Source organism: Equus przewalskii, unplaced genomic scaffold (assembly GCF_037783145.1).
Source record: "Equus przewalskii isolate Varuska unplaced genomic scaffold, EquPr2 ChrUn-7, whole genome shotgun sequence".
NCBI classification, from domain to species: Eukaryota; Metazoa; Chordata; class Mammalia; order Perissodactyla; family Equidae; genus Equus; species Equus przewalskii.
The window spans coordinates 529,754-555,482 of record NW_027228755.1 but is presented as its reverse complement, the minus strand read 5'-3'; the positions used below and the strand labels follow the sequence as shown (position 1 = coordinate 555,482).

The 25,729-nt window shown below is 53.5% G+C and overlaps 2 protein-coding genes across 10 annotated transcripts in view; both read left to right on the top strand.

Annotated features, from left to right (window-relative positions):
* LOC103541334 (T-cell surface glycoprotein CD1a-like) overlaps positions 1-25,729 on the top strand; it is a 546,159-nt gene that overhangs the window by 368,051 nt on the left and 152,379 nt on the right. The gene's annotated exons all lie outside the window — the stretch shown is intronic.
* Positions 1-25,729, top strand: part of KIRREL1 (kirre like nephrin family adhesion molecule 1) — a 103,036-nt gene that overhangs the window by 59,332 nt on the left and 17,975 nt on the right. For 4 of the 9 annotated variants that reach the window (XM_070608492.1, XM_070608493.1, XM_070608498.1 and 1 more), the window contains exons 2-3: positions 21,090-21,239; positions 23,112-23,261. In XM_070608492.1, the coding sequence (XP_070464593.1) occupies positions 21,090-21,239; positions 23,112-23,261 (300 nt within the window). Of the gene's footprint in view, positions 1-20,993; positions 21,240-23,111; positions 23,262-25,729 lie in introns of all 9 variants that reach the window. The other 5 variants (XM_070608490.1, XM_070608491.1, XM_070608497.1 and 2 more) reach the window with 3 other exon arrangements.

Sequence of the window (25,729 nt, the reverse complement as noted above, 5' to 3'; positions counted from 1 at the left end):
TCTTGAGAGTTGGAAGGCATCTTGCAGATCTTCTGTCCTGCCCGTGTGCTTTACAGATGAAGAATCAGAGGCCTGGAGAGGGCGTTCGCCCACGGTCTCCCTGTAGTAAATGGCAGAGCTGGAGTTCAAAGCAGTTCTGATTTCTGGCTGATGTGTCTTTTGCTACTCTCTCTACTGAAATCTGCCCCACCACACTGCTGTTAGAGTTCCTCTTCTCCTACCTTCCTCCATTCTATTCAATTCACCAAATATTTATTTTATTGAGTATCTACTCCTGCAGAGAGGCCTATGCTGGGGAATATGGAAACAATAGAGAGATGGGGAAGGTGAAGTTCCTCATCTTGATACGTTTCCTGCCTAACCTGTGGGCGGCGGAGGGTGTAATGGGGGACCTTCCTTTTATAGAGCACTTCGCTGAGCAGCCTCAGACCTCAGTTCTTTGGGCTTTTTTGTACCCTTTCTCGGGCTGTCCATTATCCCTGTTCTACCACTGATGAAACTGGGGCTCTGAGACACAGAGCTGCCCCCTGATTGGACCTAAGCCCCAAGTACCTGCCAGTGGGGCTCCTGCCTTGCCCTCTGAGTGAATGAGGAGGAAGAAGCTAGGGTTGCCTCGCCCGTTGTCAGCCCACCTGAAGAAGGCGGGAGCAGGAAAGAGACCAGACTCCCAGACTCGTGAAGGGGAGGGAGCCTCTCCTGAGCTCCCAGAGCCTGACATTTGCTGTCATCACCAACAGCTGTTCTCAGCTCCCAGCTCCACTCTCCTTGTTCCCCTCAGGCCCTCCTCCACTTCCTTCTGGAAGAAACACAGCTTAAGTCCTTCACTTTTGCAACTCTAGCAGAGCTGGGGGTCCAATAGAGATAAGCCAGCAGGTCTGGGGGACCTGAATAGCAGGTATCTTTGTTGAGAAGGCCAGGAGGAGTGTGCATCAGCAGCCTGGGCTCCCTCAACCTTGCAGGCAGAAGCGGTAGCCCCCTCCCTATGCCCTGGCCGTCCAAGCACCGTCTCGGGAATGCCAACACGCCGTTAATTTGTGTGCCTTGCAAATACTTTATTGGCATCTCGTGGTGTTGAAAGTCATGTAATTACGAGCAGAATTTATATGTCGCCAGGGCTGCCTGGGCGCCCTCCCTGCGTCTCCTTCCAGGCACTGCAAATATTGAAGGCTGGCTTAGAAAAGAATCAAACCCACCCGCCTTTATATCTATGCACCCTGTAGATAAGGTTTTAATTGAAAATTGGTTCGTCTGTTCCCTGTGCCTAATTACAAGCCGCCTGCACTGCCAGCGGAGCACACAGGCAGGAGGAGCCCAGCACCCTCAGGGAAGCCCGGGGTTGGTCCTGGGGTGGGGATGGCCGTGACTCTGGCAGCTTTCCCTCTTCCACATCCACCACATGAGGCCTTCTGGTTTCTTACCAATGGGTGGGCACTGGTCTTTGCAGCAGGACTCTCCCTCACCTCCCCCTTCCTCCCCATTCCATGGCTGGTGATTCTCCAGTGAGGACAGGATGCAGCTCACTGCCTGCTTCCTCCCTTCTGTTGGGATATACTCCTCCCACCTGCTGTCCTGCCCACTCCTTTCCTTCCAGCCCAATTGGGCAAAACCAGTCTCTGCTTGTCAACACCATTCCCTTCTCCACCTCGGGGCCTGCCTGGAGGCCACTCCCCCCGTCCAGGATACTCATCCCCAGCTCCTCTTTGCACTGCTTTCCCAGCTGTTCTGTACCCTCCTCTTCCATGAAGCCCCTGCAGTAGTGACTTAGGGTCTCCCATCCTTCTAGGTCTTCTTCCCTTGTGTGTCCATCCTGAGGACTTGCTCTCCCTTTGGGCTGGAGCATCGTCCACCCTCTGTAACTCCTCATCACCAAGGCAGGACAAGGTTCTGTACCCGAGGAGGAGCTCAGCAGTGCCCTGGGCGTGAGAGGCTGGGTCACGGGCTCTATCTGCCTTCTGCCAGGGACTCTTGCAGGTTGATTGCCATGAGGTGGGAGAGGCAGGGGTCAGCTTGGCTGCCTTGCCTAGGTGGGGCCAAAGTGTTGATTCAAGGCCCCAGGCGGAGGAGGAGCACCCAGGACCCGCCCAGAGTGGGTGCCCATGACCTCTACCCTCAGCTGCCCTCCCTTGGCCCCCAGTCACATGTCACTGCTGTCACATTTGGCTCTAACAATAATTCCCCTGCTGGAGAGCAGGAGGAAGAATTCATTTCCCAGCTCCAGCCGGGCGGCTGTGAAATATGATTTCTAAAGTGTTAATAATGCATCACGTTTAGATAGCACTTTACGTCTTCCAGAGCGGCTGGCTGGGCAGGGGGGCTGGCAGCCAGGTTTCATTTCAGGACTTCTCATCTGGAACCTGTGCCTACCCATTGGTGCCTTACTTTCTCTTTCTGAAACAGGGAAGGAATCATTCAGTCTCAGCCTCTGCCAGGGTATGGAGGTGCCTCCCCTCGCCACCCCTAGCCTCTTCTTCCAGACCTGCATTTCTCCTTCATTTATCTTCTCCTAGAAAGCCTTAGCATTTCTTCTTTCATTCATCAAACCCTAGTGAGTGCCTGTTGTGTGCAAGGGCCTGAGATGTGGAGGTGCCACCTCCTTTGAGGGCTCTTGGGATTAGATGGGAGAGAGGTCTTTGTCCCCTGCCCCAGCACTGTGGCCTGAAGTGAAGTGATGACAACCTCCTCTCTGCTCTGTTTCAGGGATGCAGGGCTGGGGATACTCTCCGCAGGCTCCCAGGGCTTCCAGGGGAACCCGGCTGGCTCACTTCTGTGGACCTAGAAGAGAAACCCTGCCTTGTCTTTGGTGGTCTGCTCAGAGCCACTAAGCCTTTAGGGTCCTTGACCTCCTGAGAACTGGTACCTTTCTAAGCTCCCACTGCTGCCCCTGTGCCTTTCACACATGTGTATGATAAGGACCCCCATCTTTTCCTTCCTTTCCAGGGCTTTTCACAGACCTAGAATATTCCCATCTCTCCATGTCACTGAACCCCTTTCCACCTGTCACTCCAAAGGCTTGGGAAATCTCTCCATTTCTCAGCCCACATCCACAGCCCTTGCTTCCAGGAAGCCCTCCTAGAGTGATCTGAGGAAAAGAGAAGATGTGTAATGGTTATGAGGGGTTACCCCAAGTTCCCCCATTGCTCCCACTGGAAGACAGCTGCCCTTGACAAGCTGGAGTATGGGGTACTGCCCTCTTTGCAGCAGTCAGCCCCCTGAAAAGTATATGGAAATTCTGTGTTTGTAAAATCGTACGCATTTTTAGGAGACCTGGATTTCTAGTTTTAGGAGTGCTGCTCTGCCACCAACTGTCTTGGCAACATCTTTGGACCTCAGTGTCCTCATCTGAAAAATGAGGCTGTTAAAAAGGTGGTCACCAGGGCTTTCTCTAACCTTCCTTGATGATGCTCCTACTTCACACAATTCTTTGATGAATTATTAGGTAAAGAGAAGAAGCCCTTTGATAAGACGTAACTGCCTTCCAGTTGATCGGTTTCCTGAAGCAAGTGCGGGGGAGATGTTTTCCTGGAGGGTGGCCTGCTTGTGCTCTGTAATGTCTGCACAGGCTGCTCCTGTCTTCAGCTGGGGCTGTGGCCTGTGGGTCTGGTCCAGAGTGGGAGCTCCCCGAGGACCAGACCTAGGGCTCTGTAATTCTGTTTACTCTTTGTCCTGCACCCCCGGCTGGACGCCAACTCAAAGCTTTGCAGTCCTGGGGCTGAGGAGGACGTTTCCCTTTGCCCTCAGCCGTTCCGACTCCTCTCACTTCCTAGGAAGACAGTTCCTCACAAAGTTTTCCCAACGGGTTGCACTGCCGCTGCTGTTCAACTGACACCATAGCTGACGAGTTATTAAAAATCCTTCATTATTATTCTGTACCGTCTCTCTCCCTCCTCCCTCCCTGCCCTGCCCCAGGCTTCCAAGGCCCATGGCTGTCACTGAGAAATGCCTGGAGACCCCTCTCCAGGAGAGGCAGGCTTTTCCACCTCCTTCCTCAAAGTGGCCCCCGCAGACGTGGCAGCTGGCCAGAGGTGACGGATCTCACCCAAGGCTGGGGATTCCACACCTGGGCTCCTGATCCTGCCTTTGGCGGAACCTGGGGAGGTCATGCAGGTGCTGCAGTGCTCAAAGTTCTTTATATCAAGAAATGGTTGGAGAGGGATTTGCAGTCTCCCAGGGATCTTGGTTAGGGAGACATGTCTGAAGTGTGCACGCTCCAGATGACATCCGGGACCCAATGCTTCATCCCCTGGGGAAAGAGTGACAGGCTAACTCCATCATCCCACTCCCTGAGCTGGGGGTCCACACCCAGCTCATCCATCACACGTCCCAATAATCAGATTTGGCTGCAGCAAGAACAGAACATAATACTCAGCTCCTCTCCCAGGCTTCGAGCAAAGGGTCCTGAGACGTGGAGAGCCTCGCTCCTTGGAATTTGAGGAGGGAGGGGCAGGGAGCAGAGGCAGAGGTCCCTGCTCCAGAGTCAGGTGGCAAATAGGCAGAGTCTTCAGAGCAGCCCGGCACCTTCACAGCACCCTCCCCACCGCAGGGCTTCCCATGGCACCCAGGAAGGGTTCCTGCTCCCTGTGTCTGGGCAAGGGATCCAGGTTCGGAGCTATGAGTGGGAAGATGTTCAGGCTCGGCTTCTGAACTGGAGTCCATTCACTTACTCTCTGTCACATTTCTCTCGGCTCACACCTGCCTCTTTGGATCAAATGAACTCTTCCTGGTTCTCAAGCATCAGATTATTTTTGTCCTAAACCTCATACCCTTGTTCAGTCCCACTTTCTGGCACCAGCCCCTGGGGCAGAAGGCTCTGGGTGGCTGGTTTAGAGACAAGAGTAAGCAACCATAATTGGCCAAAGAATTCAGGGGCTACGGTCCCACCTTGATGTGGCCTCCCAGTTGAGTTGGTCTTTAGTTTATCTTTACCTTTGTGTACTCAGATGAATTTTAACCATCTGTCTAGAGGTGTGGGGGCAGAAAAAAACTGAGATGAGAGTTAGTGCAGTGAAATCGTCGTTAGGGACAGTGGCCTTTAGGATGGGGGTGGGGATGTAGTCAGAGCTGGGGCTTGGGATTGACCAGTGTTGAGGATGGGCACTGGGGCAGGCAGGAGGGGCCAGACTTGAAGCAGGGCTTCCTGTTAAGGATGAGCATTAAGGTTTGGTTTATGTGCTCATTTGTTCAATAAGCATCTGTGGATCACTTCCACTGACCAGGCACTGAGGGAATTTGAGATGCGTTGCCTTCAAGAAGCTCATGTTCTAGTTAGGATTTGGGGTTAGAATGATGGTTAGGACTAGGCTTGGGTTGGAGTTCGTGTTGGGGTTGAGACTGGGTGAGGGGTTACTGTTTGGGGTTAGTGTCGAAGTTGGAATAAAGGTTAGTTTATGTGAAACCATACAGGTTGGTGTGAGGCTTCTGTGTAAGTTCCTTCCTCCTCGGCTCTGCCCCTTAATTCCCCTCTCCCACTGCTTACCCAAGCTCGTCTGTGCTGTCTAAGGCTTCTTGGACTTACTGGAATCCGTTTAATGACAGCCACCATCTGCTACCCCTCCTAGTGATCAGCCCCTTCCCCTTCCCTCTTCTGCTCCTCCTTCCGCCTCTCCCAGCAGGAGTCCTGCATCCTGCCTTCCTGGGGGCGGGGCCTCTCCCACAGCTCCCACTCTGTGAGTCTCTGAGCCTTAGGGTCCTTCTCCATCTCCCTGTCCCTAGTCACTACAGATGACCTTATACACCCACCCCACCCTCCTTCCCCTGCAACACCCCGACCTGGCCCAGCTCTCACTTCTATCTTTCGCACATTTGGGACCCTTCTATCTTCAGTGGAGCTGGCCTCTCCTTGTTTCCCCTCTTGCTTTGAAGCAACATTTCCTTATCACTCCCTCCCCCCTTCTCCTTTGATCCATTTCCTGGGGTCCTGTCAGAAGTCCCCCGAGGGTCTTATTTCAGTCTGCCCTTCCTCCTCCGTTAACTCCCTTCAGAGAACCGCGCCCCCCCTGCCCCCCCATCCCTCTAACTCACCGCCTCTGGGCTGGAGAAATTTCTTTTCATCTCCCCTCATCAGTCTTGTGGGGCAGACCCCTCACAGGATGCCTGCCCCTTCTGGCAGCCCAGCCAAGAGCAAGTGATTTTGTTAGGAAAAGTCATTTCCATGGGATACCAGATGTCGGGGGTGGGGGGTGGGGGGTGGATGCTGGAGTGGGGACATGGAGTCAGGAAGCATCTTTTCCTCCCCTGTTTCATTCCAGGGTGAAACAGCGTGACTCCAAGGTCATCACTCTTCTCCCTCCTTTAGCCCCATGCCAGAGTTTAGGGGGCAGCTAGAGAAAATGCCAGGATTTCAGGGGCGGCTTGGGAAGGAAGTTCCAGAATTATCTGAGCAAGGATCAAACTGCTCCCATCCCCACCTTCCATTTCAGAGAATCTGCATCTGAGGCTTCTCTCTGTCCGCCACCGTCCTCCTTGTCCCCCTGCCCCCTCCCCCTCCTCTGCCTTTTCTTTGCTCTCGGAGCCCTCTTCTGCTCCTGTGAGAACCTCCTCCACCCCACCCCTCCATCCTTCTGAGGACTGTGAGCTTGATTGACTCTGATATTGGGGAAGGCACAAGCTGCTCGTTGGAATGCACGGCGCCCTGTCCCCTCGCAGGGAGATAATCGAGGGGGAATATTGGCTCGTCCAGGAAACGAGGTGCTAAATTTGTTGTGAGATTGGTGTCACAAGCAATCAAAGGGAGCCTCTCCCCATCGAAGGCTGGGCAGCCAAATGAGAAATCATTAAGTTATTGCAGAGACCAGGGACAGCAGAGGTGGAGGAAGGAGAGACCCCCTCCCTATTTCTCTGGGTGGTGGAGGGGCAACACAGGGAGATCAAAAAGGGAAGGAAAGAATCAGAGATATAGAGAGAGAGTGTGAAAGAAGAGGCAGGCTGCTTTCTCCAAGCTTTCTCCTGTACCTGGGGGTCCACACCCTCCATGCCTCCGGCCCACCAAGCTCCTCTTTATGCAGCCTTTACAAAGCTTTAGTGAGCACCTCCATCAGCGGCATGCTCCTGACTTCTCCTCTGGCATCTGGGCAGTCTGAGGCTGACACAGGACAAGGAGATACGTGAGCAGGGTTGGGTATCCCCAGATCAGTGACATTTTTGTGAGTACAAAAGTTGAAAAGGGCCCATGTTGAGAAGCTGATGAGGACACAGGCCAGAAGGGCTGGTTTGCATGGGAGGGGAGAGGAAAATCAATACCTCCCTTACAACCCCTGTGGGTAGACTGCCTGGAGGAGGGAGATTTGAAGGATGTGGAGCAGGCTCTGGGTGGGTATAGGCTTGCTAGGAGATGGCGAGGTGGCCGACATGTATATACCTAGGTTGCTGTCCCCTTTCTGCTAAATACTTGCCTCCTTCATAGAAATAAGGGCACAGAGCTGCCTTGGCTTTCATATACTTTGAGGTCCCAGGAACAGTCATTAGTATGCACAGCCTTGAAGAGAAAGTCTCTGCATGGACCCTTGCCATGGACTCCCAAGTGGTCACCACTACTGTGTCCCTTATCAATGGCCTGTAATCTCATTGGTTAGATGAGTGGTTTTGATCTCCCTGGGCTTCCCCTGTTTGAGGCATTTGTGTTCCACCTGACGAGCAAACTGAGTCAGGCAGAACAGGAGAGATCAGGAGCTGATGGAGACCAGAGTTTCCAGCCCAGCCCCCAGCCCCAGTGTCATCAACCCCGAAGGCCTCCATCTGGGCCCTCTCTCCCCTGTGCCTGTTGAATGCCGCCATATTGAGACCCTGCTCCTACAGCTGTTAATTACAGAGCCTCCATGTCCAGGCTCCCTCAGCTCCCTGCAGCAAATTAACATTCCGTGCCCCTTGCACGTGTAGAGTGAACCAAGTTAGATGGATCGATTCAGCAGCCAGTCGGAGCTGCTTTTACTTTATGCAGGATTGATCCAGATGACCCCAACTTGGGGCCTCTAGAAGCGCCTTTGCGGGAAATCTTTTTAATGGAGATTAATTGGAAAAGCCTAGAATGTCCTAGTTATAGGCAGAAAGTGCCCCATTCTCCCTTTGGGTGGTTACATATCAACACTTGTACATAGACATGCAGTAACACACACAAGCTCACTACACACATGAATGCAAACAAGGACACATGTAACCCCCCAACACACATGTGCACACACACACTCGCACGCACACCACCACACAGCCGCCTAACTCCTTCTGATTCTTGTAAGCCCATCTCAGAATCTTACCAGGTTGACACATCATGGCTCTGTGCAGCTTGGATCAGCCACAGCTTCCACTTCTGTCTTTCTGATCTGGACCTCGTTCTTTTCCTATGAGACTGGTCTCTCTCAACAGCCTAAAAATTTCTAGAGGGCAGAGACAAGAATACCCAGAAGCAGAAAACATTTAATTTTTAAAGAGATATGACCTTGCTTCCAATTTCTTCATGTGCCTGAATTCCAGCCACTTCCAACTGCTCACTGGTCTTTTATGTCTCCATGTCTTGGCTCATGCTGTTCTCTTTGTCTGGAATGCACTTCCCCCCAGTTCTCGGGCTGTTGGAATCCTTCTCGTCTTCAAGGCTCAAGGCAATTCTTAGTCAAAAAGTGTGTTTTTTTTGGATATCTCCTGTGAGCCAAGCGAAGCCTCCAGTGGCCAACGTTTATGACTGTAGAAAGGGCCTAGAGCCAACAAAGGCCAACAAGATATGGGTCTCAGCCCAAGGGAAGACCAGTGTGGAAGTCAGACTTATGCGACTTATGCATTGATCTACTCCGTGCGGCTCCATTGTGACACTCATGATGCTGTGTTGCCCAGATACTCGGTATGTCCACTAGACTGTAAGTGAGGTGATGGTAGAGCCAAGTCTGTCTTGTTCACTTTGTATCCCAGAGCCCAGGACAGTGTCTGGTATGTAGTAGACAGCCCAAAAATGCTTATTACATGAATGAATGAATATCGAATTGAGTTGACTTTCTCTGGGTGCAGGTGCTTTATCCATTAATCTTTGATTCAGACAATCAAATCGACAAGCATTTATTGAGTCCCTATTGTGTGCAGCGCACTTTTGTACTAGTCACTTTAGAAGATGCACATCTAAGATTACATCTCTTGCCTCAAGGAGTTTATAGTCTAGTCATGTGAAAAAGGAGCCAGAGTAGAATACAATATAGCTACAGACTAAACTACAGGTCTAAATCAGCAGGATTATGTTCAGGTCCCATTGCTATCTTGTTGAAGTTTCATGATTAATTGCCATGGGACAAAAGCTATGCTTATGTCTTTGACTTCCCTCCTAGACCATTTTTTGAACTGTTCTTTTCCCTGCAGACAGCTCCTTTCAGAATTTCTTCCTTTAAACTTTGGTACTGCAAACCATTTCAGTCCACCATGATCGAACTGTTACAATTGACTATTTGATGGGTATGTGTCCAAAGTAAGAAGAAAATATATGAGGTGTGTGAATAGAATCATCAAGTGCCAGAATTGGAAGGGATCTTAAATATTACCCATTAGCCCTCTGGAACACTGCTGTCAGGTGGTCATCCACCCTTACCTTGAACACCTCTAGGGATGGGGAACTCACTGCCATGTGCTATTAGAAAGTTCTTCCACGAATAATAACATCTGCTGCCCTGGGAGGCACAGTCATTGATGTCTAGCCTGGGGGCTTGTAATGAAGGCTCAGTAATGGGGTCTGGGGATCTACCTGTGTCATGGGCTTGTGGCATGTCTGCCAAGCCAGACTTTCTCAGAGGCACCAGTGGACAGCCAGTGCCAATGCAGAGAGCATTCATCAGAGCCCGGTGCCTTCCCTATTAGTTGCTCACCTGGCTCATAGTCAGTCCATCCGGAAGTGCTAGAGACATCTGCGAAGTCGTCTGTGATGAAGGGTTCCCAACTCTGGAAGGAGACAAAGGTCTAACACCTGAATTTGCTGGCCTTTTTTTGTTTTTTGAGGGGAGGGGGATGTGAGGGGAGGCAGAAATATAATAAAGCTCGTTAAACCTAGAAATGGAGAAGTGTCCTTAAGAGCTCCTGACCATATCAGAAGACCTGGATTTCCTTCTGACTCTTGGTTTCAGGGTAAAGGAGAGAATGCCCTCCTTATTGCTGTCCCAGCCCTCACCTTTCTGGATTTCTCAAAATTGAGACTATTTATTCTGGGGCCTCTTCCTAAAAGTGCCAGGAGACCTCTGTGGAGAGGGTCTGGGGATCAGCCCACATTTCTTCCCGGGCCTGGAGCCTGTGGGGGACTCAGGGTGCCATCCTGGCTACTATCAGATTGTACTCCAAAGGCACATTCCTAACAGTGGTGACTGAGACTGTTCAGACAAGCACAGGGGGACTTTGAGAGCAGAACTTGCTCTTCCCTGTAGGGACACCTTGTGCCCTCTGCCTGAGGGAGGGGTTTAATGTAGGAGGAGGGAATGGAGTTAGACCCCAGGACAACTGTTTGTTTGCCTAGGGAAAAGCAGGGTGGCAGGGAGATGAGGGGTGACTCATTGATCTCCCTCTTGGAGGGCACACGGCTGCCTGGGGCCAGGATTAGCTCGCCCCCTGAGGCTGCCTGTGGGACAGAGGCAGTGGTGGCAGTCCCTTAGACCTGTCCTGATTTTGGGGAGAGACAAGGGCCTTGCCCTCAGTTGCCTTTGGAATTACCTCAGATACAGCCCACCTCTCTCCTCCTCCCCCTCCTTGGCTAATCCCTTCAAAAATCCCTTCCATTTCTCAAGGATTCACTCCTTTTCTTTGACCTAAATGCTCAAGACCTTCAGATGAGGCCAGAGGGTGGTAATCCGCTCCAGGCCTCCCCGCCACTCCGCCCACACAACCACCCCCCTCCCCTACCCCCCCCCCCGCCCCCGCCAGGCCTCTGCTGCCCCGCCTCTCCCTTCTCCAGTTTCTCTCCTCCCCTCCTCTGTCCTTCTTATCTTCATTCTCATTTTCCTCTCCCAGATGGTCTCATTACTTTTTTTCTTGATTCTCACTTCCCATTTTTATCCATCTTCCCAGCCTTGTCGGTAATTTCTCTCTCACTGCTCCTTTTCCCCTCCTTTCCTTTAGTGAAGGAGGATTTCTGGCTTACAATTCCTCACCCCTCAACTTGCCCCCCCCCAGCGCAGGACAGCAGGTTTTGGGGTGTGTCCTGCCCCTGGAGAAGGGGGCCTTCTGTAACTGGGAGGCTGGCTCAGAAGCCACCAGAAATTTGGAGACATTCCCATCTGTCTCCTTTGCTGACCCTCAGTTTCTTCCAAACAAGGGTGTGGCATTGATGACCAGGGCTCTTTCCAGCTCTAACCTTCAGATCCCCTTTCTAATTTAATTTTCTTCTCTTTCCCTTTGCTATCTCTTTCATACCAGTGTCACCTCAGCTCCTTCCTTCCTTCTTCCCTCCTTCCTGACCTTCAAACAATCTTTTATCGCCTCTGTCTCACTCTTCCTGTTACCAGGGTTCTCTGCATCTTCTTTGCTCTCTATTTTCTCTCTGTGACTCTCTCTTCCAGTCCTTTTCTCTGTGCTCTGTTGCCTTTGCACGTTGGGCCATCTCTCAGTGTCTTTTCCTCCCCCTCTGTGGACTTGGGGACTACTGGGGACCGGGGCATCTCCATCCTCCATTAGTGGGTTGGGGGAGGCAGACTCAGGGCCTGGAGTCGGGTGGAGGGAGGAGGGTCCCCTTCCTTTCCCCGCCGTCCCAGCCCAGCTCCTGGTGCCTTCCTCCACCTCTTCCAGTCTTCTCTGGCTTTGTGGCTGTCCTAACATTTGCACTCTCTTCTCCTTCCCTCTCTCTCTGTCTTTTGCTCTCTTTTCCCTTATCCTCTGTCTCCTGTCTGAGCTAAGCCCTTGCCGGCCACCTGCCTCCTCTCTCCCACACTGCCCTTCCCTTGCCCACTGAAGCCAGATTGAAATTCAGTTTTTCAGCAGAACAATCCACCAGCCCTGCCACCCACCCTTTCTGCTCCCGCCTGTCATACCTGCTAGAGCCAACCCCACTTGGGCTCACAATGCCATTGTCCTTCCTATAAAACATTCTCAGGGTCCCCTGCCAGGGCACATTTGCATAGAGTTGTCAGATCAGGTCTGGTCCAGGTGCCTCTGGGCTGGCAGGACAGAGGGAGCTGGAGGTCCAAATGGGGTGGTGGGGGCAGGGGGTCCCAGCTGCACCTGCCAGTCTTTTTTGGTTCAGGAGCTCAAAGTCCTTGTGAGTGAGCCTGGGCTGGCAGGTCACTTAAGAGACCCAGGATTGCCTGCCCTGTATCCTCCTTTTTCTCACCATGAACCTAGTAGAAGGGGATGCAAGAAACTCGGATGGGGAGCTCCTTACAGGGGAAAACAAAAGGCCTTTCTTTCCGTATGCTGGATACATCTTTGGCGTCCTCTCAGCCACAAACCCGCAGACCTCCCACTACACCCTTGCTGGGAAGAAATGCCAGGATGACCCCAAGTATACCAGAATTCCTTCATAGTCTGAGAGGGACGGGGCATGGGGCTGAGTCCTTAGGGGTGTCAGCAAGGTTGGCTGAGGCCCTGGGAGAGCAGGAGATGTGGAGAATCTTAGAACATTGGACCTGGAAAGGCCCTTGAGGGCCAAGTCTTCAGCTCCTTCTCTCTACAGTTGAAGGAAGCTGAGACCCAGAGAAGGAAAGTGACCTCCCCAAAGTCACACAGCTGGATGGTGGCTGGGCTGTTCCTCTTGCCCCCTGCAGGGTTCTGTTCCTGCCTCTTGCAGTGACTAGTCCACTGGCCGAGACCAATAAACTCATGAGCCCTGTTACCATGAATATCAGCCAGGCCCTGCGGCCAGCGTCTGCAGCCGGCCTCTGTGGTCTGCTCAAATGAAGGAAACCAGGCCAGATTGTGGCCACTCGTAAAATCCCATCTGGTCCCTGGAAAGATTCCCCTTCGGCTGTCCCTACCATACCCCAGCCTTGGAGATGGACATCAGGGTGGCTTGGCCAAGCAGATTGTGGGGAGGGAGGAGAGACTTGTTCAGCTTCCTAGGATGAGAAAGGACCGAAACCGGATTGGTAGTAAAAGAAAGTGGGGTGGTGGTGATGGTCAGTGGATCGGTGGATTGGTGGGTAGATCAAGTGAGTCAAGGCATTTGAGGCCCCTGCTGCCTACTCTGTCTTTTTCCACTTCAAACTGTGAAATGAAGGCAAAGTGCTTTGATATGGTGAATGCTGGTGGGCAGCAGAGGGGGGTGGATAATAGTCTTTGAATGTTTGGAAACTTGTCTTTGGGGGAGTCCATCTGATATCCATATGGCCTGACATCTCTCACAGCCATCCCTGAGATCACCTGCTGTGAGCAAGTCATGGAGCTTTCTGACCCGATTCCTCACCTGTCCAAGGAGGGGTTGACAGTCCCTAAAGTCACATCATTTTGACATTTTCAGATTCTGGGCTGGGCTCTATATAAGGCAAAATCAACAGACCCACACCCCTCATGCCCTGTCGGCTGAGCAGGTGTGGGGCTTCCCTCCTGGGAGCTTCCAGTCTATGGGTCCTGAACCTGCTTCTCTTTCTGCCTCTGTATGTCTTGGTGCCACCATCACCGCGGAGGCAGCCAGGGTTTCTGTCTTTCTCTCCTCTCTGTCCTCACTCTGCCTGCCCCAGCCAGCACCCCCCTCCTCGCCCTCCCCCTCTCTCCCTTCCTCCCTTCTCCTCTGTTTTCTCTCCTCCTTTATCAAAAGTGCAAATCTCCCTTTCTTCTCTCCCTTCCCCCTTGCTGGCCCAGCCCAGAGAATTGCAATCCTCTTTTCTGGGTGAGAGAATCCCACAGGAGGGGCCCTCTCTGGCTGTTGTATTTTTCATAGAGCAGGAAGGGAATGGTTAGGGTAGGGGAGAAAGTCTGGGGGGAGGGTGGGAGGGCGAAGATGTGAGAGTAGAGAGAGGGAGGGAGAGTGGCAGGAGGAAGAGTGGAGTGTGGAGAGATTTAGTTCCATCTGAAAGCTGTCGGTGTGAATCAAAGGCTTCCCTTTGAACCAGCAGTGATCTGGAATGGAGAGCATGGGGACCGCTCCGGCCCAGGGGGTTCATTACTGCTCGTTTGATAAATCCGGGGAGACAGGGCCTGGCCTCCACCACCCCCCTTTCCTGCAGCCTAGCTTCTCATGTGCTTGGCCCCTCTCCCACTCCGGTTTCTTGCTGGCCTGGCAGGCAGGGCTCTGGGAGCATGACCGCCAGGGCACATGTGCCAAGACACGGGCACCCAGGGGGTGCAGAAACATGTACTTGAATGCAAAGGTGCAAGACCTGTGTGTCTGCGTGTGTGCATGTGCACATGCACCAGTGAACATGTGTGCTTAAGTGTTATGGTACGCGTGTGCCCACAAGAATTACACAATGTGTGTATGAGAATCTGTAAGCATTTCCAGCCTTTCTTTGATAGATTTAGAGGTCACTTCCTAGTTCTCAGTCAAAAATGGAATTGGAACTCTCTGTCCTCACCAGACCTTTGTTGGGGAGACCATCCCCAGCCCCAGGGACAGGCTTAGCGGGAACAAGAGATGTGCTCACACACAGAGACTAAGACAGGTGGCCTCTCTTGGCCTAACTCTGGACCCCAGTGCTGTGCTGAGGATGGAGGAGGGAGCTGGAGAACAGAGCTGGAAGGCAGTGTCAGCCTAGGAAGATCAGGCTTGAGAAGGAAAGACGGGATGGTGCTGAGAGAAGAGGAGAGGGTGTCCTAGGTGAGGCGACAGTATCAAGGGGAGATGGAGAGGCATCAGGGGACCAGTTTGCACAGTGGCCAGAATCTGAGCTAGGAGGTCCAGGGGATGGAGAGGGGCGGGAAGATAGCAGTAGGCAGGCTGTTGAGATGGCATTTCACTCCAGGGGAGCCAGGCGTTCTGGCCCCTTGCTTGGCTTCCTGGCTCTGATACTTTGCAGCTGCATGACTGAAGGAAGGTTGCTCATCTCACTGAGCCTTAGGTCCTTACTAGGGATAGTAACGAAACCTCCATCATAGGGTCGTTGTGTCCGTTAAGTGAACTCATCTCAGTGAGGTGCTTGGCACGGTGACTGGCACTTTGTAACCAGGGGCTGTATTATTACTACTACACCTGCTGGTGGACACGGGTGGCTTAAAGGTTGGCGGTTTATGAATCACTGAAACCTCTCTGGATGCTGTTGGTGATTGTTCCAGCCTTCGGAACCACTCTCTTCAAGTAGAGACATTTACACCAAGCCTTCTCCTGTGCTTGGTGGCAGTGTGCGGGGCAAATCCTACATGGCTACAGGTCACGGGCCAGCCCCAGATCTGAGGAGCACTGCCCTCGCAGGAGGTAACCAGGGTTAAGATGGAAGTCTGATGTGTAAGGTGGAGATCAGAAGTGGTAGATGGAAGCAGAGCTGAGGGCCACCAGAAGTTCTCTGGGCCAGGGGCCCCAAGTCCAGTCCATTTGGGAGATACTCCTTGGATAGTCTTGTAGCGTGGCTTGGGGCCAAGAGCTGGGACTCAGCAGCCTGAGAACCTGAGTTCATTCCCATCTCTCCCACTTAATGTCTGTGCCTCAAGCACCCTGAGCCTTATTTCCCTTTTCTATAAAATGGAGATAATAACTGCCACTGTATAGTGGATTATAGGGCTAGAAATGACGTCCATAAGGCATCTGCCTTGGTGTCTGGCATGTAGTCGGCATCTCATGATTGGGAGTTATCATTATTAAGGAACGTTGCTGGGATGGAAGAGATGAGAAAAGTAAATCAAAGTGTCTCTGTTCTCCAGGGGCTCCCAGGAGAGTGGGAGACAGAAATGCACACACGTGAGTAACTTTTAATCCCAGGCAGGCTGTGATAAGTGCTATAACCAGAAGCTCAGGCAATCGGGGGGAAGAGCAGGGAGGGAACTATGCCTGGTGGGAGGCCAGAGGAGCTTGGACTTACGGGGTTGGGTGATGAGGCCAGGGGTTAACCTGAGAGGAAGGAGGTCTGGGAGAGAGGCGAAGGGGAAGCTGTGGGACATCAGGGTTTCCCCAGCTTTGCCCTTGCCTCACCTGTGTGAGAAGCACAGTGCTCCCCACAGTACCCCTTGTTGCACTCCTAACTCCTCCCCAGGGTCTCTCTGTGCTCCCCTGCCCTCCCCACCTGCTCAGCTATTCACCTGCCCGAAAACCCTGGCTGAGAATCTAGAGATCTCCTGTCCTGGCGGCAACACTGGATGGGGAGAGGCGGGGGTACTTGGAGTCTGAGATGCCCCAGCCTCACGACAACATGCCTGAAGGAGAGAGCTGAGCAGGAGATGGGGCCCTGGTTCCCTCATGGCCCACATGCACCCACACACCTCCCCTGCCCTGCTCTCTTTGTCTTTCTCTGGGTCTCCATCTCTCAGTGACCCTCAGCCTTCCTTCCCTTCTGCCTTGGCCTGGGTTTCTCTGACTCCAGGGGCGTCTTTGTGTCACCGGTCTTTCCCGGGGCTTTTCTCTCTGGATCTCTGTTCCAGGCCTGTGTCTTTTTCTTTCCTGACCTCTTTCTAACCACCATCTCCTCTTCCCTTCTTGCCCCCCAGTCTCCTTTCTCTCCTCCGCTCTCCCACTGCGTCTGTGTGGGTGTCTGTCTTTGTCTCTATTTCTCAGCGTCATTCGCGCCTCTGTCAGCCTCCCCCTCTGTCTGTGAGTGTGTGCTCCCGCGAGCCTGTGTACAGCGCAGTTCTTCTCTGCCTGTCTCCACAATGGCTGCTCAAGAGTCCCCCACATCTGCGACGGTGTCTGAAGACAGGGAGGGAGTGGGATCAAAGCAGGTGAGAATTCATTTAAAAACACACACGTACATTCGTGTGCCCCCCAGAGTGGAGCTGCTAGGTGGCTGAGGCCGTTTACATGACACTGTTGCGAGAGAGGCTGGTCTGTGGTCACATTCTGTCTGTGCTCAGGTCCTTCCTGATTCCCCTCCCACTTGGCTCCTAGAGCCCCACATCCCCATCCCTCAGGGAGTGATTCCCCTGCATTTCTATTGAGCGCTGGTTTTGTTTCCTGGAAAAGGGGTGTGGGCACAAGGAAGGGACTGAAATTTCCCCCCAGTTCCAGTGTAGGCTCCCCTCTGTCACAGACCAGAAGGCCCAGGTCACCAGGACCTTGGAGGCCCTTGTGTGTTCTCAGATTTGTGTGTATCCTTGTTAGGCCACTGGTCACTACCACATCTTGGTACTTTCTTGACACGTAAAGACATACCCAGTACCTGTTTTTTGATTGTAATGCCACCAGGACACCTCTGTCCTTCCTGTTATGCTCTGTGTGATGTCTGCACCTCATTGCTCACTCTCTAGGCTTTTCCCTCAGCAATCACCATAGCCCCTCATCACCCACCCCCATCACTGCATCAGAACCTTCCAGAGTTCTGTTTCCCCTACCCATTCCCAGCTCTGCTCCCTCTTTCAGGGAGCCTCCCAGGGCCGACTCTAAGTCCTGACCCCAGCACTGCTCCTCCTCTCACTGCGGGAAGAACCCCGTCTTGTCCCTTCACTCCCCTGCCCTGTCCCTGCCTCTGCCAGAGTCTGCGAGCCTGCCCTGGGCTGGGGGAGCTCTGCCTCCTTTCCTTGATGGGGTTTCAGCAGGCAGGACGTTTACTCAGGCACTGACTCACTCTCACCCCATCAATCAGCAGGCTTATTCGGAGCACCTGCTGTGAGCCTGGCAGCCAGGCCCTGTGCTAGGTGATGGGGCTGGAGCTCTGAGTGACACAGTCCAGACTCAAGGAGTTCTCCCGGGGGCAGGGCAGCCAGTGGGCAGTGCAGCACGCACCCACTACAGTAAAGGGCTCTCAGGGCATGCAGGCGTGTCATTGAAGACTTCACAGAGGAGGTGGCTGTTTGAATCCCAAGGGAGGGGGAGAGAGCAGTGTTCCACCCAGGGAAAGGCCTGTGCAAGGGCATGAAGGGTGACAGAAGCCTGGAGTGTGCAGAGTAGAGAGAACGGGACTTGGTCAGGGTACCCTTTGTCTTTCTCCAAATCATAAGGCACGTCGGGACAGTCTGTGGGCATCTGGACTCTATCTTAGATACTGTCTTGGCTGCAGGGGATGTTTTGGGGCCAGGAAACATTGTCTGCGACTGTCGCAGGCTCAGGATCTATGCTGCCTTTCCATCCAGTTAAATTCCCAAAACCCTTCACTTCCCCTCCTCTCTGGACTCTCTTCAGGGTTACTGCTTCCATCCCTCTGTCTCCAGACTAAAAACTGCTTCGACCAGGCCTAAACCAAGAGGGAATTCTACTCCCAAATCCCTAGGACAACAGATATCTTCTTTGTCGTGTCCCTGCTCAGGTTTCTGGCCGTCCTTCTAATTATCTAACCGTTCAGGATAAATAAAGGTCATAGCTGCCATTTAGTGGGCACATGCAAGGGAATGTACCAGGCATGCCATCCGCCTCATCCCATTTAACTCAGTCCAGGGGCAATTGGGAGGTGGGCGTTATCCCCCTCCCCCACCCTCCACCATTTGCCAATGAGGAAAATGAAGCTTAGAGAGTAAGTAGCTTGGCCAAGGTGACAGAGAAACTATGCAAACCTCAGTCTGTCTCCTGAACCTGTGCTCTTAAAAGGGACCTCTGCAGTCCTTAGTCCAGACTTGTCCTTGTACAGGTGAGCAACTGGGGTCCAGGATGGGGAAGTGACATGCCCAAGGTCACACCACTCCTCCCTAAGATCCCCATCTTGACTCTGACTCCAAGGGCTTCCCCTTCTGCCCCTCCTCAGGGTCAGCTGCCTCCTTGCTCCCAGTGGACAAGGAGCCAGCTTCTCACTGTTCTCCGGAGATTTCAACAGGACACCAGGGTGTCTAAGTCCCACGCAGGAAAGCTGTGACTGTAAATTCCATCTCTGAGCCAGGGCTCACAGGCCACCCCACGGCCAAGCCCTTGACTGGGGCTCCGGGGGCTGTGGGAAGGAGAAACGTGAGTGTGGAGAGTTTGCAGCATGGAGCTGCACTGGAGAAATGCGCAAGGATATGAATAAATTTGAATAATAATGAGGGCAATGCCTGAATTAATAATGCTGGCTGCTCACCTGACCCACCCCCTCCCCCAGGATCTCAGCACCTGCCACCCTAATCCCTGGAAATATGGGTGAGCCTGACACTTTCCTTCCGTAGAAGACACGGATAGGATGTCAGGTCAGCAGACTTGGGGAGCTGCTCATGGAGTGGGGGAGCAGCCCTGTTTCTAACTTCCTGCAGACCCAAAGAGCTGGATTTGCATGTTTAACCAAAAGAGGCCGCCTCGTTGCATTAAATCATGTGCTGGCCATCCTTCCACCCCCTCTTAGTTGGTCCCCGTTGTGCACAGCAACCAATGTGGATGTCAAATGTCCGGGGAGATTCAGAAGGAAGAGACAGCATGGCCTTTGGCCTTGAGAAGAAGTTCCCATTCTGGTGGAACAGAAGGGCAAACGCCCCCACCCACCAGCTGCCCTCTACCCTGTGACAGACAAAAGCATGGGCATAGACTCTGATACTTTAGGACAGGAAATCCCATGGACAGAGCTGTGACAGCAGGGCTGAGTGATGAGACAAGCTATGTTTGCCCAAGGAGCTGAGGGATCAATCTAGGAGGACTTCCTGGAGGAGGGAGATGTGGGGTAGATTTGGAAAGAAGGGGAGGAATGGATCTGGAGGAGGAAAAAAAACGAAGAGAGGGGATGAGACTAGGGTCCTGTTGCTTAGAAGGCAGTCTTGAATGGGGGAGGACAAGTTCCATTTGCTTACACATAGGATCAGAGAAATTTTGGAAAGCTGAGTTTGGAAAGAGTTGGATTTGTGGATTGTAGTCTCTGCAAAGACTTGGGAGCTGGAGAGGGAAAGAAGGGGAGGGGTCCCCTGAGTTCTGGGAAAAGTTGATTTTGGTTACAGTGGTGTGACAGATTGGGGACATGGGTAGGAAGCCCCAGACCTCTCTCTTTGCTGTCCCACAGCCCTTCCATCTCCTCTCCTCTTCCCCACAGCCGGGCAGCACAGGAAGCTGATGGCCACAGCTCCTGGAGCTCTGCATGGTGCCCAGGCCTGCCCCACCACCGGTCCAACCAGGGCTGGCTGGAGTGGGTGGGCCAGAGCGGTGGGGGAGAAGAAACCCGCAATCCAATTCCCTGCTCCATTTGGGCTCCACAATTAAGGGCAATTACTCTGCAGGTCTCTAATCAAATGCTCCCGGCCGAGCTGCCAGCCGGGCAGCCATGTGTAGCTCCTGCAGCCAGAGGAAGGGTGGAACAGTCACATGTCCTCTCGGCTCCCACAGCGCGGGAGGCTGAGTGTGTGCAGGTGTGTCCTGTGCATGCACTCCTGCCCCCAGAGCTCGGGAGCAAGGGGTCAACACACACAATAGGATAAATGTGCCAAGAAGCGGATTCAGAGCTGCTTCGTTTTAGATACACGGCCACCCAGGATCATATACACACACATGGACATGCCTGTCCCATAGAGTCTGCCCTTAGGCACTTTCTGCGTGCATTCGTGGGGGATATAGCTGGCATAGCTGCGCACATGTGTTACTTCACACTGGCTCATAAGACACTTGTCCAAGTAGGGGTATGGTCTTATATTCCTGCTCCAAGGATTGAGGGGCCACAGCATCACCAGCAGCATCTATTATGGATGCATCACCTGTTGACCTGGGTGTAGGGGCGAGGGAGACGTGGTAGGGGTGGTAGAGCAAGAGCCTAGGACCTGGAGTGCTGAGGTTCAGGTTTGAATCTCAGTTCTGTCCTTAAGCCATTGGGTGCCCTTGGGTAAGTTACTCATCTCTCTGGACCTCAGTGTCCTTGTCTGTAAAACGAGAGGGTTGTACTAGACAGGTCCCTAAGGCCTTTACATAACACTGCACCACTTTCCATGATTGCTAAGCAGTTGAGCTCCTGAACCCCATTCCCATGGGCCGTGGAGGGAGAGAGGAATCAAGGGCGAGCAGGTGATGTCTTGGAGGGAAGGGGTTGGGACTGAAGTGGGAGAGGGACTGGTGAGTCCACCTTCCCAGGCTCAGGCTCTCTCTCTCTGGCCTGTTGCAGGGCGGGCGTGGACTGGGAGCCTGGAAGGGGTGGCCTCTTGCGAGAGGCCCTCTCCTCACTCATCTCCTTACCCTGTGCCGGCTTTGGCTTTGCCAGGGACCCAGACCCGCTTCAGCCAGGAGCCAGCCGACCAGACCGTGGTGGCCGGACAGCGGGCCGTGCTCCCCTGCGTGCTGCTCAACTACTCGGGCATCGTGCAATGGACCAAGGACGGGCTGGCACTGGGCATGGGCCAGGGCCTCAAAGGTGAGTGGGGCCGCCCAGCCAGCCCGCATCTGGACTGTCCCATCTTTGTGTCCCCTCCCCACAACATCAACTCCTGGACTTAACATCCCCACCACATTCCTTCTCTGCTCCAGCCCCCCATCCCATTTGTTTGGAGGTCAGTCTGTCCCTCTCTTCCTGAGCTCTCTCCACTGCTTTCCAAACTCTGAAGCTTTATCTTTCCTCCCAGTTGTGGACTGGCTCGAGAAAGCCAGTGGGAAGCCCAAGAGGTCAAGGGAACCAAGAGACATTTACATAAGAGAGCTTCAAACAGACAGACAGACAGACAGACACCACGAGAGGTGCTGCCGGCAGACAGAGGTGACACAGGATGTGCTGGGAGACTAATGTGCCCTGCAAGAGCTGAGGAGAGCCCGGGCATCCCCCTGTCCTGCAAAGATTTCATGTCAGGCTGCTGTTCCTCAGCCTCTGTCCTGCCCCCCGCCCAGGCAATGTCTGCTCAGAGGCCAAAACTCATTTTAATATCAGCCTGAGCACTTATTTATTTATTCATTCAACATGCCTTTATTAAGCACTATGGAGCCGGTGCTGAAGCAAACATAATGAGTTGGTGAAAAAAAAAAAAAACAAAAAACCCAACCTCCTATATTCCAAAGCGAGTAAAGATACTTTTGAAAAGGCTGTTGGCAGAGTGGATGAGGTGTCAAGATACCTGGGTGCTAGTCCCGCCTCTGCCACCTACCAGCTGGGTGACCTTAGGAAAGCCACTTCACCTCCTGGGCCTTAGTTTACTGCCGTATAAAATAGGCAGAGTAGTCGCAGGCCTGCCTGTCTGCCTTAGAAGCGCTTTTGGGAGACAAATGAGAGAATATGCTTGTGAAAACACACTGTGGACTGTAAAGCAGTGTGATGATAAAAGGATAGGAGGGACTGTATATTTTTATTCTTATTATTGTCCAGGGGGTTGAGATTATTTGCTGTGAGTTCCATGTATTAGTACAGGTAGGGGAAATTTGTCTGTACAAAGCAATCTGTAGAAAGGAAAGAGATGGATCTGGTACATCTCTTGATGATGGAAAGAGAAAGAAACTGGGGGAGAGAGAGAGATCAATAGATATGGAGTGAGAAGAATCGATAGCCTCTGGACAGAGGGGGATACTGGGAGGGAGCTGATGGTGAGGAACCGAGAGAGGAGCACAGGGGAGAGTGAGGGGGTGGGCGGGAGACTGGAGGAAGGAGGGCAAGGAGACAGAATTGGAGAGGCCCACCTGCCGTAGCCACAGCTTTTGCAGGGAACCGAGACTCTGGTTTAGAGGCTCCTTCAGGGAGCTGGCGGGACCCTGCCTCGTGCATCCCTCCCTTGGTGAGTGAGGGTAAGACCTTGGCCCGCCTTGGGCTTCCCTTTGGCCCCAGTGAGCTCATGTCTGTGCTGCGATGCCCTATATTTCCTAGAGCCCACACGCCCTTCCCCGCCTCCCTCTCCTTTCTCCCTGCTGTCTGCCTTTTTTTTCTCTTTCTTTCCTATTATTATGAGAGACATTTGTCTGCAAACAGCTTCGGAGATTTCATCTGCTGCTGCTCATCTCCCTCTTCTGCTGGCCCCCTGTCCCCAGCTCCTGCTTTATGGCTCCCAGCTTCCCTGGAGGAGGTTGTGACATCATGGTGGTGTCTGCCTCTGGGACCTCATCCTTATCAGCTGCCCGTGGGGTGCCAGGAGAGGGCGATGGGGTTCCAAGAGAGGGCGGAGGGAGGAGTGCTGGCCTGGAATGGGATGTGGACCCTGACATAAGGATGAGAAGTGGGGAGAGGATGTGACCTTGGGACAGGGTAAGCCAGGCTGGTTCCCAGGTTGGGGCGGGGCTCACATCAGGCTCGTCCTTTCTGTTCCTGCAGCCTGGCCACGGTACCGGGTCGTGGGCTCTGCGGACGCCGGGCAGTACAACCTGGAGATCACAGATGCCGAGCTCTCAGACGACGCCTCCTATGAGTGTCAGGCCACCGAGGCTGCCCTGCGCTCCCGGCGGGCGAAACTCACAGTGCTCAGTAATAACCCACTGCCACAGTGCCCAGCCCCGTCTTCCATCGCTTTCTCTTGATGTCCCTGCCGTCCTTCCCCTTCTCCGTTGCCTCCTTCATTTCCCACTTGTCTGTTCCTGGCCTCATGCCTACATGCAGTGTCCCCACGTCTCCCCAGCTTTCCCTCCCCAACTTCTTCTTTAAACTTCTTCCAAAGCCAAGTCCAGATAGAAGAGAGCAAAATGGGTGTGTGGGCAGCCCCTGGCAGGACGTGTAGGGTGTGCGAGGTCTGGCACCCTCTCACCCAGCATGTACCCAGGCCACTCAAGGACTGCGCTCCCCCTTCTGAACATAAGGCTCTGCCCACCAGAGCAGAGGAGTGTTGGGAGGGTGGAGAGCCAGTGCCTCACTTTCCCAGCCTCTCCTGGCAGCCAGGCTTGTTGGTGAGGCAGCTTCTCCCTTCCCTCTTCCTCTCTGCTGCCCCGGAGCCCCAGAAACTGCCCCTTTTGCTCCTTTTCCTCTTCACTCGGCCCCTCCTGCCTTCGCTGCCTCCTGTTCCCCTCAGCGCTCACCCTCCTCCTCACATCCACCTCGAGGCCTCCACAGGGAACGGGGCAGCAAGACTGGAAGGAATGGGCCTCGAGGGCTGACGACTGGGGAGCCCGAGGGGCGGGGGTCCTGGCTGCCTCTAGATGGGCGCTAGAGGAGGACATGTCTCTCAGAAGCCACGCTCCTGCCTGCCGCCCCGCGGGGCACAGAGCAGATGTCCCTCTCTGGTAACACCCGGGGCCATTTGCATAATGAGGGGACTCTCTCCTGCACACAGTGTAGGAATGAGGCCAGCTCTGACTTGCCCCCCACCTCTCCCCATGCCTCTCTTGGGGTACCTCTGGCTCCACCAGCCTGGCTCCCTCAAGCTCTGGTGCTCTCGCCGGGCCTCTGCCTTAGTTGTGCTTCCCTCTGTCTCCGGCTTGCTCTGTCTGCCTGTGACCCTCTCTCTTCCCTTTTGGCATCGACTCTGTCCCTTTCTTTTTTCCTGCCTCCATTTGATCTGTCCTGCTCCCTCTTTTCTCTCCCCCAACCTGAAATCGTTGAAGTCGGGGAGCCCCCAGGAGGGATGGGAGGAAGGAGAGAGGAGCTGAGATGAGTGAGTTTGGGCACAAGGAAGATTTTTATTTAGGGGGCAGTGGGTGAGAATGTGACAAGTCGTCCGAGGGTGTCAGGAAGAGGCCTGGGCTGGGAGTCAAGAGACTGGGGCCATTTTGGCACCAAGACCCTGAAGAGGTCACAACCTCTAGACATCAGTTTTCTCATCGGTAACATGGCATAATGATGCCAGCCTTTTCTTAGCAAGTGCCGCTCTGCAGCTCCCTGTGCAGGAAGTTGTAAACTGTGACGGTCTGGGCAAATGTGAGGTGTCAGAATAAGCGAGGACTGGAGGGACCCAACAGCCAATTTCTTTGGATGTAAAGGCCCTGAAGGACTAGGGCTCAAGGCTGGTGGAAGACTTGCTTTTCCTCCAAAAATGGCAAGGACAAAATGGAAAGAATTAGCAAGAAGCAGGATTGAAGTTAGGGAATAAGAGTTAGCTGATCCCCCGGAGTGGCACGGGATGCCAAGACACCATCTTCCCTCCCTCGTTGGAGTGTGTGCGAGGCCCCTGCTGGACCAGGCATTCCGAGGGAGCCAAGAGATTCTTAGGAGACCTTCTCTTCTTTTTCGCTCCCCAACTGCCTCTGTTTTGAGTCCTGAAAGGTACTCCTGCTCTGGAGAACTCCCATCCTACTGAGGGGGCTCTGGTACTCTCCCTTCCCTCTCCCACCCCAGCACAGAGACAGAGAAATAGAGAGAGAGGAAGAAAGGCCAACCAAGCCCCTAGGTATCGCAGGAACAAGGGCTTATAATGGCATCTGGTGGCTTGGTTCAATCAAGAAAGGCTTCCAGGAAGAGGAGAATATCAGTAGGAACCCTAGATGGAGCAGTACCCAGTTAAAAGCTTGCAAGTCAATGAGGGAGAGCCGCATGAGTGGGGAAGCTGACTGGCTTGTTTGGAGGGCATGGGGTGTTGAGGGTATGGGCCTTCCTAGCCTATCTGGGCAATTTGGGCAGATGAGGGGAGCAAGGGTGGCCCCGAAAGTAAAAGAGATGAAAGGTTAGTACAGCTGCTGCTTTCCCCTCACTCCCCTCCTTGTCTCTCCTGAACTCTCAAACTCCCTGCCATCTGCAGCCACATGGAGGCAATAAGAAGACAGGACATTCCTCACACCCTCCCCTGCCTACCCGCTTACACACAGCCTTTGCTCAGGGCAGCCCAGGGGCCCAGAAATGGGCTGGGCAGAGTCGAGAGTGGGCTTTGCCCAGTGTGCACAGCCAGCCTCATAAACCCCTCACATCTGCAGCCGTACCCCTCAGTGGTCCCTTCACAGAATGGCCTTTCATTCTTCCTGTGGCAGGACTTTGAGAAGCTGCCTCGCACTTGCCCTCAGATGCCGACA